Raw genomic sequence first — 15,824 nt, forward strand, 5'->3', positions numbered from 1 at the left:
TTTTTTAGTTAAATGGACTCTCCTAATGATACCTAAGCCTTGGAAAAAATTTGGCAGAAAGGTTTAATTGCACCCTGTATAGGTACTATAATATGCTATTATATTATAGCGTAGTCTGAAACCAGCATAATAAATAATATCACGCGGCAGCGTGTCAAGCCAAGTTCTTCTTTTTTACATTTATGTTTTTGGTGGGATTAATAGTACGTAAAATTACATCTCGACGAATTGTTATGGCCACCATAGAAAGAGTTTCCTACAATAGACAAATTCACAGATTGACAAAGGGAACTTGTCCCTAAAATCTGCCGGTTTCTTTCGCATTTATGTTCTAACCATTCTAAGCTTGGATAAAGAAAGTAAATAGTAACTACGTAAGTGGCAGTAGAGAACAAAAAACGCTGGATTCTTTTGCTAGAAAAATGTAGGTAGCAGCCCTGTCAGTGTCTCTGTTCTTTCGCATTTCCGATACCCATGCTAAGCTTGGATAAAGAAAGTAGGTTTCTAGGAGCATCACAGATTACTAAGTATGTAGTAACAACGTAAGTGGCATTAGAGAAGAAAAACGCTAGGTTTTTTTAAGGCTTAGCAACAATAAATTTCTAAACTTTGTATAAAGAAAGTAATAATAACAATAATAATATCTATGGACGCTTCACACCACGTCAGTCTGGCCCCGTGGTAAGTACCTGAAGGACTTGACATGTGTTACGGGTACCAGATAACGGAAATATATTTAATACTTTTATACTATACTTATATTTAAGATTTTTATTATGTTATACACATATTTAATATACCATCCATGACCCAGGAACTTTGAAAACTTTTTGTTCCCTCGGCGGGATTCGAACCCGCGACCCCCGGCTTGAGCTACCAAAAGCCCACCATCTGAGTCACAGAGGTCGTCAAAATAGTAAGATAGGTTTCTAGTATCATCTATAAACAGTACCTACATAATATACAAGGTGTAACAAAACAGTGACAATACTTAAGTTAATCGTATGTATGTGTTCCTTGTAGAGTGTTCACTGTGAAAGTAGCAGCGCTGAAAGACCAATTTTTTTTGTGATTTGCAAGCGCTCCAGTACAGAAACTCACGAGTTTCCACATACAAAAGTGAAAAAATTGCTCTTTTAGCGCTACTATTTTTACAATGAACTCACTACACGGAACCCATAGTAAACTGTATTAATTATTATCACTTAGTTTTGTGACACCTTGTGTAGCATTATAATTTAGAGAACAAAAACAATAGAACGTGGTGGGTTCACGTGGGAGAGCCATGCTTCGGCACGAATGGGCCGGCTCGACCGGAGAAATACCACGTTCTCACAGAAAACCGGCGTGAAACAGCACTTGCGCTGTATTTCGTCGAGTGAGTGAGTTTACCGGAGACCCAACCCCCTACCCTATTCCCCTCTCTTCCCTACCCTATTCCCTTCCCTTCCTTACTATATTAACCTATTCCCTCTTAAAAGGCCGGCGACGCACTTGCAGCTCTTCTGATGCCGCGAGTATCCATGGGCGACGGAAGTTGCTTTCCATCAGGTGACCCGTTTGCTCGTTTGCCCCCTTATTTCATAAATAAAAAAAAAACTTTTTCTAGAAAAAAGTAAGTAGCAGCCCTGCGTGCCAGTCGTTAACGTCCATAAAATGTAGTTACGCCAGTTACTGGCGTAATGGGTTTCTAATGGTACAATCAGGGAACATGCACTGCCCTATATCGCTATCTTGTTGCACTATTGCATCATAATATTATATTATATTATGCAGGGTGTAAGTTAACAAAAAAAAACCGGCCAAGTGCGTATCTGGGCATGCACAATATAATAATAATAATAGCTCCCACACTGGTTTCGGTGACGGTGGCCGGTTTCATTTAAACCAGGCCAGCTACGCAGGAGTAATTTTATAGTGCCCAGGTGTGTGCGCAGTACACAAGAGCACTCTCTATTCCTTTACTCTCATAACCCAGTGGGACGGTAGACCGACACGACCGGCGAGAGATCAGGCGCAGGACCGACTTTTTGCGCCCATCCGACGTATGGATCATCTTACTTGTCAACAGACAATCAGGTGATCAGCCTGCATTGTCCTTACCAATCTTGGAAATAACATGTTTCCAACGCGAGAATCGAACCCACGACCTCCGAGTCAAGAGCCGCGCTCTATACCACTAGACCACAGAGGCGTTATGGCACAATAGCCGTAGTAACTAGTACCGCAAATTTTTGATAACTGTGGACAGACAGACGGATGGACAGACCGAAACTATAAGGGTTCCTTGTTGACTACGGCACCATAAAAAGCAATAATAACGATTTTACCCATATTATAAAACAATAAAAAAAGGTTACTATTTCAGCGCCCTTACTTTCACAGTAAACTCTATACAGGGTAAGTATAACAATACTAAGTGACAATACTTTCGAGTTTACAGTGTGTGTCCCTTATATTATAGTTCACTGTGAAGGTGGCAGCGCTGAAAGAGTTTTTTTTTTACTTTTGTATGGGGAAATTCGCTAGAGGGCTTGCTCATACAAATCGCAAAAAAGGCTCTTTCAGCGCTGTTTGCCCCAATATTGCCCGACTAGAATGTCACACGTGTGACTTTAGGGGAGGGGGCCAGGCCCCCATTGTTTATTTCCAAACCAACTAGCAACAGACTAGTTATAGCCACGATTAAACTACCATGGTCTTATCCAGACCAGTAGCTTAGACCCTTTCGAAAAAAAAAAAGCTCTTTCAGCGCTGCTACTTTCACAGTAAATTCTATATAAGAGACACACACACACACATCATAAAGTACCTATATCACTGTGTTTTGTTACATTTTGTAGATTGTAGACTACTAGAATATGACCCCGCATTTAACCGAAAATTGTTCAATATCTTTCGCGAGGGAACCGTATAGTTTTTCGAGACAAACAATAATTATCCATATGTCCTTTTCCGCTGTGCAAAGTATCTCCATACCACATTTCATCTAAATTGGATCAGCCGTTTAAGAGCGAAGACGTAACAGACAGATCGACCCACTTTAGCATTCACAAATTAATTTTACTCATAATGCCGTTCCCAGGGCCCCCGTAAGGGCTACTGGCGCCTGTGTGCAAAATAAGGATTTCAATGGCGACTCTTTAGGCAAATTTTCTGGGTCCTTGGTTTTGGCACCCATAAAGATGACGATTTGGCGCCCCTAGAGGATGGCGCCCGTGTGCATTGCACACATTGCACATATTATGGTAGCGGAGGCCCTGGCCGTTCCCTTGTATGTGATAGAAGTAACATAGCAATATTATTTTAACTTTTTTTTATCGTTGGGGGAATGCATTTACGCATCCCCGGGGCCTGGGGAGGACCACCGAGGTATGTGGGACTCGCCTGGGCGGATGTAATATCCGTACCCGGGACTACCCACTAAAACCCCAACGGTGTTCCTGCTCCTGAAGGTGGGACTACGGGAAACGCGTGATACACGACCGCAGCCAGCAATATTTTCACTTGTGAACGAAATTACAGTACTATTACTATGGTTCTTCCGAATTTCTACGCCTTCGGAGACCAGCGACTCAGTGCTATATCTTTTGCAAACAGTAGATACTTAATCGTATATTTTTTAACATAATAAAAATTGTATAACAATAAAGTAAGTTGTAAAAACTTTTATCTAATTGATCTATTGTATGCGCGTGTTGTATTTTTTACCGAAAACCATTTGAGAGCATTGTTCAGGAATTTTTATTAAGTTGCCTTTACACTTAATAATTTTAAGTATGTCTATGTCGCAGTCATCTAGTTGAGTCTGCTATTTTTGATTGAATGACTAGCGAATTCACTGGATGAAACCATTTAATGGGTTAATTCAATGAATTCGCTATTCATTCAATCAAATAGCAGATTCAACCAGATGACTGTAACATGCATATTACATTGTGTGACATGTATTTAACTGTGCAGGAACGAACTGACACCAGCAGTATTTCCGGACCTATACGACCTGCAAACGTTCAAACAGAGAGCGTATTCCCTCTTAAAAGGCCGGCAACGCACCTGCAGCTCTTCTGGTGTCCATGGGCGGCGGTAGTTGCTTTCCATAAGGTTACCCGTTTGCTCGTTTGCCCCCTTATTTCATAAAAAAACATCCGTACTGATGAATAATTTAGGTACTTATAACTTATAAGTTACCAATCCATACCGGGCGAAAATCCGAAAACTTTTACATAATAAAATAATATTATTGAGCTGATTTTTTTTAAACGTGATATGGACTATTCACTATACACTTCGGTTTTTTTTGTGTACTCTCTCAATAAACGAACTTCGGTGCAACGAATCAACGTCCATTTTTGTATGTAATTGAAAAAACAGAGAAAGAATTAAATAAAGAATCTTTATTTTATAAAACATTAAATACATTTTAAAAAATAACCCAATTTAAAAACCAAATTGGTCTACTCAATATAATATTGTATTGTGAACATATTTTGCAACGCTGAGTAAGCACCATTAATTTTTGGTGCGAGTTTCTTACGCCGCGCCGCCGCCGGTTCGTCTCGCCGGCTTAACTTCCGAACCGGTTATAGGCACAGCTAGCAGCTAGTTTCCAAGTTCCGAAAAAAAATTAATAAAATATTAAATAACTCTGAATAAAATGGATTTGAATTTAATTTTTGATGCGGGTTATAATCGAATGTGCAAGGATATTTACTGATGGCTTGTCAAGGAAAATGTGGTTCAAGTGGAGTACAACCTTGATTTATTTAAAGATTATCGTGGTTACTGGTTTCCGTCTAGTTAGAGTACCGTATAACATAATATTGTTATCACAACAAACGTAATATTATTGTATTTAACTGCGTTATTAATTATTATGCTTGTTACATAATCCTTTAAGGATGTTTTAGCGCGCGGCCCTTTAACTAAAGTGTGACGTTAAAGACATCAAACTTTTCTTACTTCGTAGTACCAAAGAATAAACTCAAGATCCAAGACTCAAGATCACTCAAGCACCAAGTGCCAGTTTCGCTCGGGGTCCGTTTTACGCTGTGAAATGACCTTCGCGGTCCACACATTTTATTTAAAAAAATATCAAACAAAGGTAATTACGAAAATTACAAAGGTATTTTTTTAGATATCAATCAGAAAAGTAACCATTTTTTGTAGCTAATTATCTCTCTCAAGTTTGGAGTGAAATATTGGTGCAAGCTATAGATGACATTAAATCCTGGAGATGTTGAAGACCTAAGATGAACGAAGATCATCTTCGAACATGCTTGGTCCGCACACAATAGGTCGGCGGTCCGGATGCGGACCGCGGTAAGCCATTTGGTGACCTACCTGCTCTATATTGTATACAAATTATCAGAAAAAAAATCTTGATAATGAGACAAAAATACACTAAAACTTGAATGGCTTCAAATGTAAATATGGCCCTAACCAACACCGTATGTGGGCCCATTTTTCGGCCACGCTTTTGCTCCTACATGCTATGATATTGTATCCTAAATGTAATGTTAATAGTTGATACGTCTATAGAAAGTACTATCAGAGAAGTTGAGTAATTGCCAGATGACCTAAGCTAAGTAATTTGGTCGAGTTATGTCAAACCCAGCCGAGAGATCTCGACTAGCATTGAATTCATAAAATCCGACCAAATGACATACTTAGATCTGTCAACTGCCTATGAATTAATTTCTTCGATGGTAATAATAATAATAATATCTATGGACGCTTCACACCACGTCAGTCTGGCCCACGACAACGGAAATATATTTAATACTTTTATACTATAAATATATTTAAGATTATTATTATATGATACACATATTTAATACACACCCATGACCCAGGAACTTTGAAAACTTTTTGTTCCGTCGGCGGGATTCGAACCCGCGACCCCCGGCTTGAGCTACCAACAGCCCACCAACTGAGCCACAGAGGTCGTCAATACAATACAAGGTGCAATACAAGTTTATATTAAACCATACAATACGATGGTACAATACAAGATTTATAATAATCCATACTCACATTCCAACCCAATTCTATTCGTCAGCTGCTCGAACCCGTGTACGGTGCCATCCGCACTGCGGTGGGTTTGCAACAGCAGTAGGAAGTCATCGACCACGGAATTCAGCTCGGGTATGAACCCCTGTATAGTCTGTGGACTCGTCAGCTCCGAGGTCAAATGCCGACGAAGATGGTGCCACTTCTCACCCTGTCTAGAAAAAAAACATTAAAATTAGACCACTATTAAAGGGCCCATTCACGGCAGGACTGCACGGCAGTCCTGCAGTAAATGGGCCTCACTGATTGGTTCACACTCGGTTTTTCCGGCCGTGAATGGGCCTCTTAAATTCTAAAACTTAAAAAAAAAACAGGAAAATCCATGCTCGTGTCTGTGAGTTTTAAAAATGAATTAAAAAGTGACTTTATAGTCTATGGAAGTTTTTTGTTTATAATTTATCTAATTCGAAAATAGAACGCCAAGTGTATCAAACGAAATCGTAAAAAACGTGTAAAAAAAAACAATTAATCCTTTGCTCTACTATTTTATTGTAACGAATATTTTTGCCATTAATATTATCTACTTATTTACTAATATTTAAAATGCATATTCAGTCTGTCTATTGGTATGTTATCTCTTTATGTTTAAACAGTTAAACACTTTGTTAAAAAGTTCCAATTACTTAGTTTCGCTCGGGGTCCGTTTTAAGACATGAAATGACCTTCGCGGTCCATACATTTTATATTAAAAAAAATATTAAACAGAGATAATTACGGAAATTAAATAGGTATTTATTTAGATATCAATGAGAAAAGTAACCATTTTTGTAGCCAATTATCTCTCTGAAGTTTGGAGTGAAATATTGGTGCAAGCTATAGATATTGACATTAAATCCTGGAGATGTTGAAGTCCTAGGATGAACGAAGATCATCTTCGAGCATGCTTGGTCCGCCATTTGGTGACCCCTGCTCTATCTCTAAATATTTGTTATGAAAACAAAACTTTTTCTTCGCTATGAATAGTCCGGCACAACCAAGTAGCAGCCAATATTTATTGAAATATCAAACTACATATAAGTGAGTTACTACTACTCTACCGGGATCTGATGGCAAATTTGGATGGCAGATTTTCAAAAAATATCCTTGATCGTTGGATAAATTTCTATAGTTGCATGTTTCACACACAGAATCAGCCGCAAAGGATCAAAATGTTTTATTCCAATTATTACCCCGGTATAGCTAGAGTCAATTTCTTTTCTCACTTTTTGCCATCAGATGATCAGATCCTGGTAGACCTTCAAAAACACTTAACTCGCAATTTGTTATCATGCAATAAAGGCTGAACAGGAAGTGAGCTCCGCCAAAAAACCTAGACAATCATGTTACGTCTAGTAAATATTACGTGACTAGAAAACTAATATTTTTATATCGTAATCATGTCATTTTTATTAATTATCATGCGATTGTGGTAATAAAATATAATAAAAGTATAGTGAGATATTAAAATAATATTAAATCGCTAAATTCTGTAATAGAGCGCGGCTTACGTTATTTTAATCGATCCAGTAATCCAATCTAGCGCTGGATTACTCTGGACTCTGGAGTAATGTAAACGAGCACTTTAAATGCACTGGGACGTTATTTCAGTAACACTCCAGCGGGGTTAAAATGGTCGCTTTGAAGAATCATGATATGAATCACAATATGATTCATTTTTCTAAAATCGCAAAATGCAACTCTGCTTGCAATTCATTTCTGTATTTTTGTACTGATTTGACATTTGTCAGTTTGACAGTTTTGACAATTCATTTGCTGAATTGATTGAGAGGAATTGCTAAATGTGACCATTTTAGCTTCGCAGCTCTGGATTGGATCACTGGATTGAAATAACGTAAAAAGTTTATCCGAAAACGCGAAAGGGCCAAGCCACAACACTGCGTTGCGGCGTCGCATCGTAAAAATCTATGACGCCGCAGAACGCATCGTGTAAATTTCCGATGCGACAGTGACTATTTCCAATGAAATTTTGCACTCCGACATCGCATATCATTTCTGTGCGTTGTTGTTTTTGCGATGCAACGCCGGAACGCAGTGTTGTGGCCTGGCCCTAACTGCGTTTGAGAGGCACGGTAATGGAAATGAAACAAAAATTTGTACAAAAAAATACGTGCGCCACTCAGGGACGGCCTGGCCGCGGTAAACTCACTATACTATGTGTTAGTGTTAACACCGTTATCCTTGAAACCATCAAATAAGCCCGTCAAAATGAACAACTTTTTCTATGAGAACAATGCTGGGAACTCAAAAAAAATGCCGTCTTCATACTCATCGGCGGCATCGGCAATTTGTATGGGTATGAAGACGGAGTTCCCATCATTGTTCTCATAGAAAAAGTTGTTCATTTTGACGGGCTCATTTGATGGTTTCAAGGATAACGGTGTTTACACTAACACACTGTATATTCAAAATTTCTTGATTCGGTCGCCGCGCTCAAAGCCCGCGATAAAAGCTTGCAATATATTTAAAAGTAAAAAACCTAAAAAAAATTTAGCTGACGTATTCTTTACCCCGCATACCTACTACTTTTAGTTTAAATTTTCCTCTCTCGTAGGGTTGCCTGGAAGAGATCGCTCATAGCGATAAGGCCGCCCTTGCCCACATTTATGTTTTTTGTTATGTTTAGTTTTAGTAACATTATTGTATTATTTAGTTAATGTGAGCAATAAAGAATCTATCTATCTATCTATCTAACCCTTTTGCATCCAAATTAAAAAAAAAACAAGTGTAGTTATTGTGTCATAAAAACCCAAATTCTCAGCTAATCTATTTGTAATGGCTACTGGTGAACGTAATACACGTGTGATCTACATTTTTAATCACGGCTTTCACCTATCACGGATCCTTGAGTGCATTGCAAAAACACATAAAGGTGAGATCACACAAATGACGTTAGTCGCGCGACATTTCGCAGGCGTCAAAACACGCGAACTACAAAGAGTATCGGCCATTGAACAACGAACTATTCCTGTGCATAGAACCACAACTAATGATAACAAAGTAACTGATCGTGCGTAAGCAAAGAATTAAGAATTTTTCATTTTAAGGAAAACACAATTTAACATTTAGTCGTACGTATATGTAGATAAAAGAGCGTTAAATATTATAAAATTGTAACGTTAGTAGATCTAAGGAATAAATAAAATTCTCCTCTCATTGTAAACCATATAAATTATAGTCGCTCGCATATTAATTTGTCGCATAGTCGCGTCACCTTGTCGTCTTTAATGTGATCTCACCTCAAACTTTTTTCTAATCAAAAGAAGTTATAATTTAATAACTTTCTTGCTAGATGTTACTAGACCGAGTCACTTCGCTTAATTGACCTCGTGGCTGCAATTTTCTTCATAATGGCATTAATTTTTTGCATTTACTTTCTATATCTTAAGTCTAACCTATATTACCTAATGAATAATACCTAAATTGTATTAGTGATCGAAGCCTAAATTGCTGAAATAATGCGATTTACTTTCTCTAGACACCATTAGTTGAACGTTCATATTTTTAGTTTATTATATTTTTACATAACATTGTTGCATAACTGTATGAACTCTACAGGAAAACTTTTTGCGACGGAAACAGTCCTACGTTTGCGTACCGCTCGAAGCATTGCACGTTTTTTTCTCGTATGTTAAATTTAATGCCTTGTTTTACGTATGTCCGAAGAGACAGAGAGAGAAAGGGAGATGATTTGAACTTTAATCAGAAGTGGCCATCCAAAAACATAACAATAAGTAGACGTTTGGCATGGACATATTTTTGTTGCTGTTTTCGTTCCTATACAACGTACCTATCATATAAAGACCGCACTTGGTTAAGCGACAGTGTAGTGTAAGGATCAATTCAGACCGCAAGGCGACGGGTAGACGCATTTCTAAATTTGTATGGATTTGACAGATTTCCAAGACGTCTCACGCAATTGAAGTCTGTCAATTCAGTACTTTAGAAATGCATATCTACGCGTCGCGTCGCGGTCTGAATTGACCTAACTGTTATTGTTAATTAAGAGAATAACTTACTCATTAACCAGCCCAGTCGACGCGTATATGTCTGGTCTGCTCCGTCTGTACACCTGGACGATCTCCGTCGGCGGCCTGTAGGGGCGGCGCGCCGGGGTCCGCAGCACCGCCTCCACAGCGGCCCGCTCCGAGATCGACACGCAGGCCCCGCCTGGCATGGCCTGGGCGAACACCGGCCCGTAGCGCCTGAACATGTCTGCGTGCAAATATCTCGTGCAGATAGTGGGTGGACACACCGAGAGAATAAGGAGGTGGACTTTGACAGCTATCAGCTGACAAATTTGACTGACGTCTTTGGCGCGCGTTTTTGGTGACTACCTACAACACTAGCCCCGCCGGGCATGGCCTGGGCGAACACCGGCCCGTAGTGCCTGAACATGTCTGCGTGCAAATATCTCGTGCAGATAGTGGGTGGACACACCGAGAGAATAGGGAGGTGGACTTTGACAGCTGTCATCTGTCATCCGTCATCTGACGTTTTTGGCGTGTTTTTGTGGTCTACCTACAACGCATATATCTTTATTCTGACGATGCCTTTATAAATGAAGTCCTGTTTTATAGTAAAAAAAACTACTTAATTGGTCTCCATTATAACAATCAGCTCATGTTGTTCTTAAGTGGTAAAATATGTTTTACAAGTAAAACATTTATCCAAGTTTGGGGCTCTAACGGATAGCAAATAGTCCAATGTTTGGAAACTCACCTTCATAAGCTTCGTGGAGCTTGTTCATCCTATACCGCCTCCAGAACAGCCATTTCGTGCCGATCACCGGCAGCACCATAGGCCCAGGTAGCCGATGCTTGTCACTAGGTCTGGTGACCGCCACACATAGTAGGAGTACCACCGCAGCCAGGATGAGAGTGGGGACACCAGACCAGTCCACTAGCGGTGCTGGGGCGCACTGTAAAAGAAGGTTTCAATTAGTATAGTAATTATTTTATCACTGTGCCCAGCATCTTAGCACTCAACTTTAAATTTAGAGATCGACTAATAATGTGAGTTTTATGTTTTATTGGGTCTGGTAAGATGGCTGGTGAATTTTACTCTTAAGAGACTTATCCGCCTATCTAATCACATCGATAGAAGGATCGATGGGAACATAAAAATTCGATGCTACGACATCTGCCACTTTGCTTTGATAATTGAAATATCGGCATCAACCTATTAGCAAGGCTAGCTTTAGGCTTTAGCACAGTAGAAGTTTAAAGGATAAAAATACCTACAATTTGTAGTGTCACTTTGACCCACAAAAATTAGAAACCCTTTCTATGGAGACAACTCGAAGGTCTGATCAGAAATTCGAAACTATAGACATTGTGACGGATTTTCGGTACAAAACATAAACCTATGTAGAATTTCTATGGTGGCAATGGCAATCCAAAGATTTGATGTCTAAGAACCGGTATGAGTTTGTGTAATATCAAATATTGTACTGGTCAAGACGGTTGGCCAAGTTCATGATTACCAAACGCGGTCGGCGACCGGAGAACTTGAACTTGGCATTGCGCAACTCTCGTGCAATGTTCTGGTTGGTCACTTTTCGACCTTATTCCTTGGCATTAAAGCTTAAAAGTATACAATAGACTGTCGGTACGATGTGGATTTTTGCAGAACCACAGAATATATATTAGTAGTGGCAGAACAGTACCAGAAAAGGGCGCATCATGAGATTAGGATTTTAATTAGATCAGTGTTAGTAGAAATTAATGTAGTGTCAACCTAAATATTGTTAATGCTTAGTTTTTAACTTACTAAGGGTTGATGGCACCAGAGCAGAGTAGACAGAATTACAGAGTATGCCGACTTAGAGCTGATGTTGAAATTTTTAAATTTAACGTATTATGATGAAAATCGTCGCTAGGGTTGTTAACTTGTTACCTACGAATTTAAAACTATGACATATTCGCTGGACGTGTTCCTCTTTGGTCGTATTGTTGTTTGTGTTTTGGCACATGCGATTAAAATTGTCAGAATCCAATTTTGAAATCTTTATTTGAAATATTTAAAAATAAATTATATCAGCCAGTGCGAGGCACATTCTGTTCATAATCCTAGTGAAACCCGACGAATTTGACAGATATTGAAACCTGTCCGTTTCTTTGCAGTCGAACTACTGGTAGTTACAATGATATTCTATGTTACTAACGTAACTAGATTTGCAGTTTACGACAGCAACGCGTTGCCACTTCGAAGATGCCTGCAGGCATATCTAACTTCAGTTGCCTGCTTGACGTTTAGCAAGCGTGACGCATCCGTTAAAGCTATTCAAAATGGTGAAATGTGTTGTTAAAAATTGTGTATCACGGTCCGAAAAGGATGATAAAGCAAGTGGCGTTACTTTTCATAAGTAAGTTTGCATAATTTTAATCATAATTGTCTAAAATTACATGAAAACAAAAAAAATATATCGTGAATTTTTTTTGTCACTGGTGTTGCCAGTGAAACGATTTTAATTTTCCCACTTATATGGGAGTTTACTTGATGAAAGGATGAATGACAGAAGTGTGTGCCAGTAATATCTGTGAATAGAATTTCGGCAACGTCTGTAATATGCACAATCATTACGAAAATTAGATTTTAATTTTATTTCATCATTGTAATGTGTAATCATTTTAAAATAGTATTAGGTTCACTTAGAATGATATTTTATTTGTTTTTTAGAGTACCTAAAGATCAGAAGCGTAAAGAGGAGTGGATAAGATGTATAAGACTATTACGCAAAGAAAGCGACTGGTTTCCATCTACAGCTACCGTCATATGCTCGAAACACTTTAGAGATCAAGATAAGATTCCACCTAAGCATGATAAAGGTCATACTAAATTGACAAACAAAGCAGTTCCAATGGTTATTGTAAGTACCTATTTAACTATGTGTGAAAGTGGTCTGTAGTCTGTTCGTCGGTCTGTGTTTAATAAGTCATTTTTTCTAGGATGAAATCAAATCACCACCGTTAGAAATGGAAGTTGATTTAAATGTGGAAACTGACGATGAAATGCTCGAAATATTAGAAACACCACGAGAACATAAAATGAGAAAAACTATTAAACGCTTAAAGTTTGTATCATCGAAGAGATTAAAATGTATACGGAATTTAAGACAAAAAAATAAAAGACTTCAGATTAAAAAAGAGAAATTGTCGGACATAATAAAAGAATTAAAAAAGCAGCGCTACTGAAGTGAAGAAGAAGAAGAAATGCAATTAAATTTTAATGAAGAAATGTGTGTCTTAATGAAAGCATTTTAGAATTCATATCAAAATAAAAGGTCTTTTTTAAAAAAGTTTTCTGTTGCACTGAGAAAATTTGCGTTATCACTTAATTTTTACTCACCTGCAGCATATAAATATGTTCGTGCAACCTTGAACAATTGTTTGCCTCACCCAAGAACGTTACTGAATTGGTACAACAAGATTAATGGGGAACCTGGCTTTACGGCAGATGCATTCAATGTATTGAAAATAAAAAGTGCTGATTCCAAGTCAAAAATTATTTGTAATTTAGTGATGCATCAAAGCTTTGTTAGCCACGGAGCTTTTATGGTTTCATAAAATCATAATTATTAAAGACAAAGGAGGCCTATGCTATCCAGCGCAACAGGTTTTCGACATTTGTATATAATGTGAAGCCGTGATTAAATTTGCTATTGCTATGTCCGGTGGAAAGTCTTTGCATCCTAAATATGGTGCTATGTATTTAAGTACGAAAACACTTGAAAAAATTCAAACATATTCGTGGATTAAAAAATTTGCTATTCATACAGCAGAAAACGTGTCATCATTACAGATGGATCATTCTCTTTTGTTAATAACGCGATAATTCACAAGTATGTTAAGATAAGATTGTACCACGAATGTAAAATGTTTACCTTAAGCTATAAGAAAGAGAGTAAAAGACAATTGTACAACAAACTTATGTTACACAGTGGTGTATAATCAATAAACCACCCTGCTGATTAATTTACAGTAAAAAGTTTATAAACTTTTTTAACATGTTGTCATGTTAAAAAAGTTTATAAAAAAATATTATCGTAATTATACGAGAACAATAATAAATTATAATATTTACGCACTTATTTTTTTATTTCTATTCACATACCTTGTAAATATCTTAGAATTTAAAGTCTGTCAAAAAAGTCATGACAGGCGGGAAATTTTTTAAATGAAATAAAAAATATGAGAACTATAATAATTCGAGATAAAAATGTGCAAGGTGACAATATTTAAAATGTAATAAGCGTTCTCTATGAAAATACAAAGAAAAAAATACACGTTTTAAGCGTGATTACGTTTAGAAAATTTTCCCGCCTGTCATGACTTTCTTGACAGACTATATATAGATCTTTGTTATTTAATAGATTTTTTAAATAAAAAAACTATTATTTATTCAAATCCATTTACTATTGAAAATATTTAGAAAAAGCTAGTAACTAGGTAATAGTTACTAGCTTTTTCTAAATATTTTCAATGTACAGACATGCTTCTGTAAGATTTTTCTAATAATATAGATTGAAAGTTTAATGAAATTCTGTTCAGAATATATAACATTAATCACACCAAAGCAATTAAATACTTAATAAATTATTTATTCATTCATTAATTTAGGGGAAATTATTTCTCGCCATTGGCAACTCTGTTCGTTTTCACGCCAGCAATGTATTGTCTCACTTCAACGGTAATTAGTTAATGAGTGGAAGGAACGAGACAAATATAGTTTACTTTGACATATTGTATCGGTTTCAAAGCTCAAATGCGTCAAACGTCTTTTGAAGTTTGAACTATCAATTATTATTTATTGGTGACGCATTTTTGAGAATCGTTTGTAAGACATTGCTACTCTAGTATTTTAGAAACTCATTGGGTAGTTATGTCTATTATGCCAGAGGCGTAGTTATAACTTATAGTTAAAAGGTTATCGTCAAATATGGCGTCAATTATGACTTGACAGATCATTTGACATTTTGTTATGGTTAAAGTTATAGTTAAAGAAAGTTGGTGCAGCACACCCTAATATTAGATTAATTAGACTAAAATACCTAATGTTAAATTATTTGCTTATATAAGTTCTCAAGTTACAAGTAGGTAAAGAAAGTAGTGTAATATACCAACTACCAATAATAACTACTATTAATATACCAAGGTTATTCGAAGTTGTAAAATTTTATGTTGAACCCAAGGTTAAGGGTGTAAAATTTTAGCACTGATAATTTTTATGTTTCATGTCCATAATATGCCATTGGTAAGTGTTGTAAATCTTTAAAGGAAAAATCAGCATGTTGATTTAATAATATTGATATATTAATAATTAACTAGCTATTTCACCGAGCTTTGCTCGGTATTCGATAAAACACGAATAAAATGACATTTTCTAAAAATGATTCCTAACTAGATCGATTTATCGCCCCCGAAACCCCCTATATACTAAATTTCATGAAAATCATTGGAGCCGATTCCGAGATTCCAATTAAATATATATATATATATATATATATATATATAAGATTAATTAGTGAGTTAACAAAGAGATATAATTCATAAACATACATACGTGTTCATTATAAAAAATTATAAAAATGTTGAAAAAGTCTACACTTGAATCAACGTGGAATGTCTGGAAAAAGATTTAAATCAAATCTAGCCAAAAAATCAGAAATAAAACTTATTAAGTATAACTCCAAAACAAACGTTATCTAAATTGCACGTATTTTGGTTCCAGTCGTTAATAGTTTAACGAACGTC

At 36.9% G+C, this 15,824-nt stretch overlaps 1 protein-coding gene across 2 annotated transcripts in view; it reads right to left on the reverse strand.

The window, feature by feature from the left end:
* Window positions 1-15,824, reverse strand: part of LOC121736020 (ecdysone 20-monooxygenase) — a 58,695-nt gene that overhangs the window by 7,351 nt on the left and 35,520 nt on the right. Inside the window, exons 2-4 of one of the 2 annotated variants that reach the window (XM_042127051.1) lie at window positions 10,792-10,990; window positions 10,089-10,284; window positions 6,037-6,227 (exon numbers count right to left, since the gene is read on the reverse strand). In XM_042127051.1, coding sequence (XP_041982985.1) covers window positions 6,037-6,227; window positions 10,089-10,284; window positions 10,792-10,990 — 586 coding nt within the window. Of the gene's footprint in view, window positions 1-6,036; window positions 6,228-10,088; window positions 10,285-10,791; window positions 10,991-15,824 lie in introns of those variants that run through there. The other variant, XM_042127052.1, reaches the window with a different exon arrangement.

This window comes from Aricia agestis, chromosome 18 (assembly GCF_905147365.1).
Source record: "Aricia agestis chromosome 18, ilAriAges1.1, whole genome shotgun sequence".
NCBI classification, from domain to species: domain Eukaryota; kingdom Metazoa; phylum Arthropoda; class Insecta; order Lepidoptera; family Lycaenidae; genus Aricia; species Aricia agestis.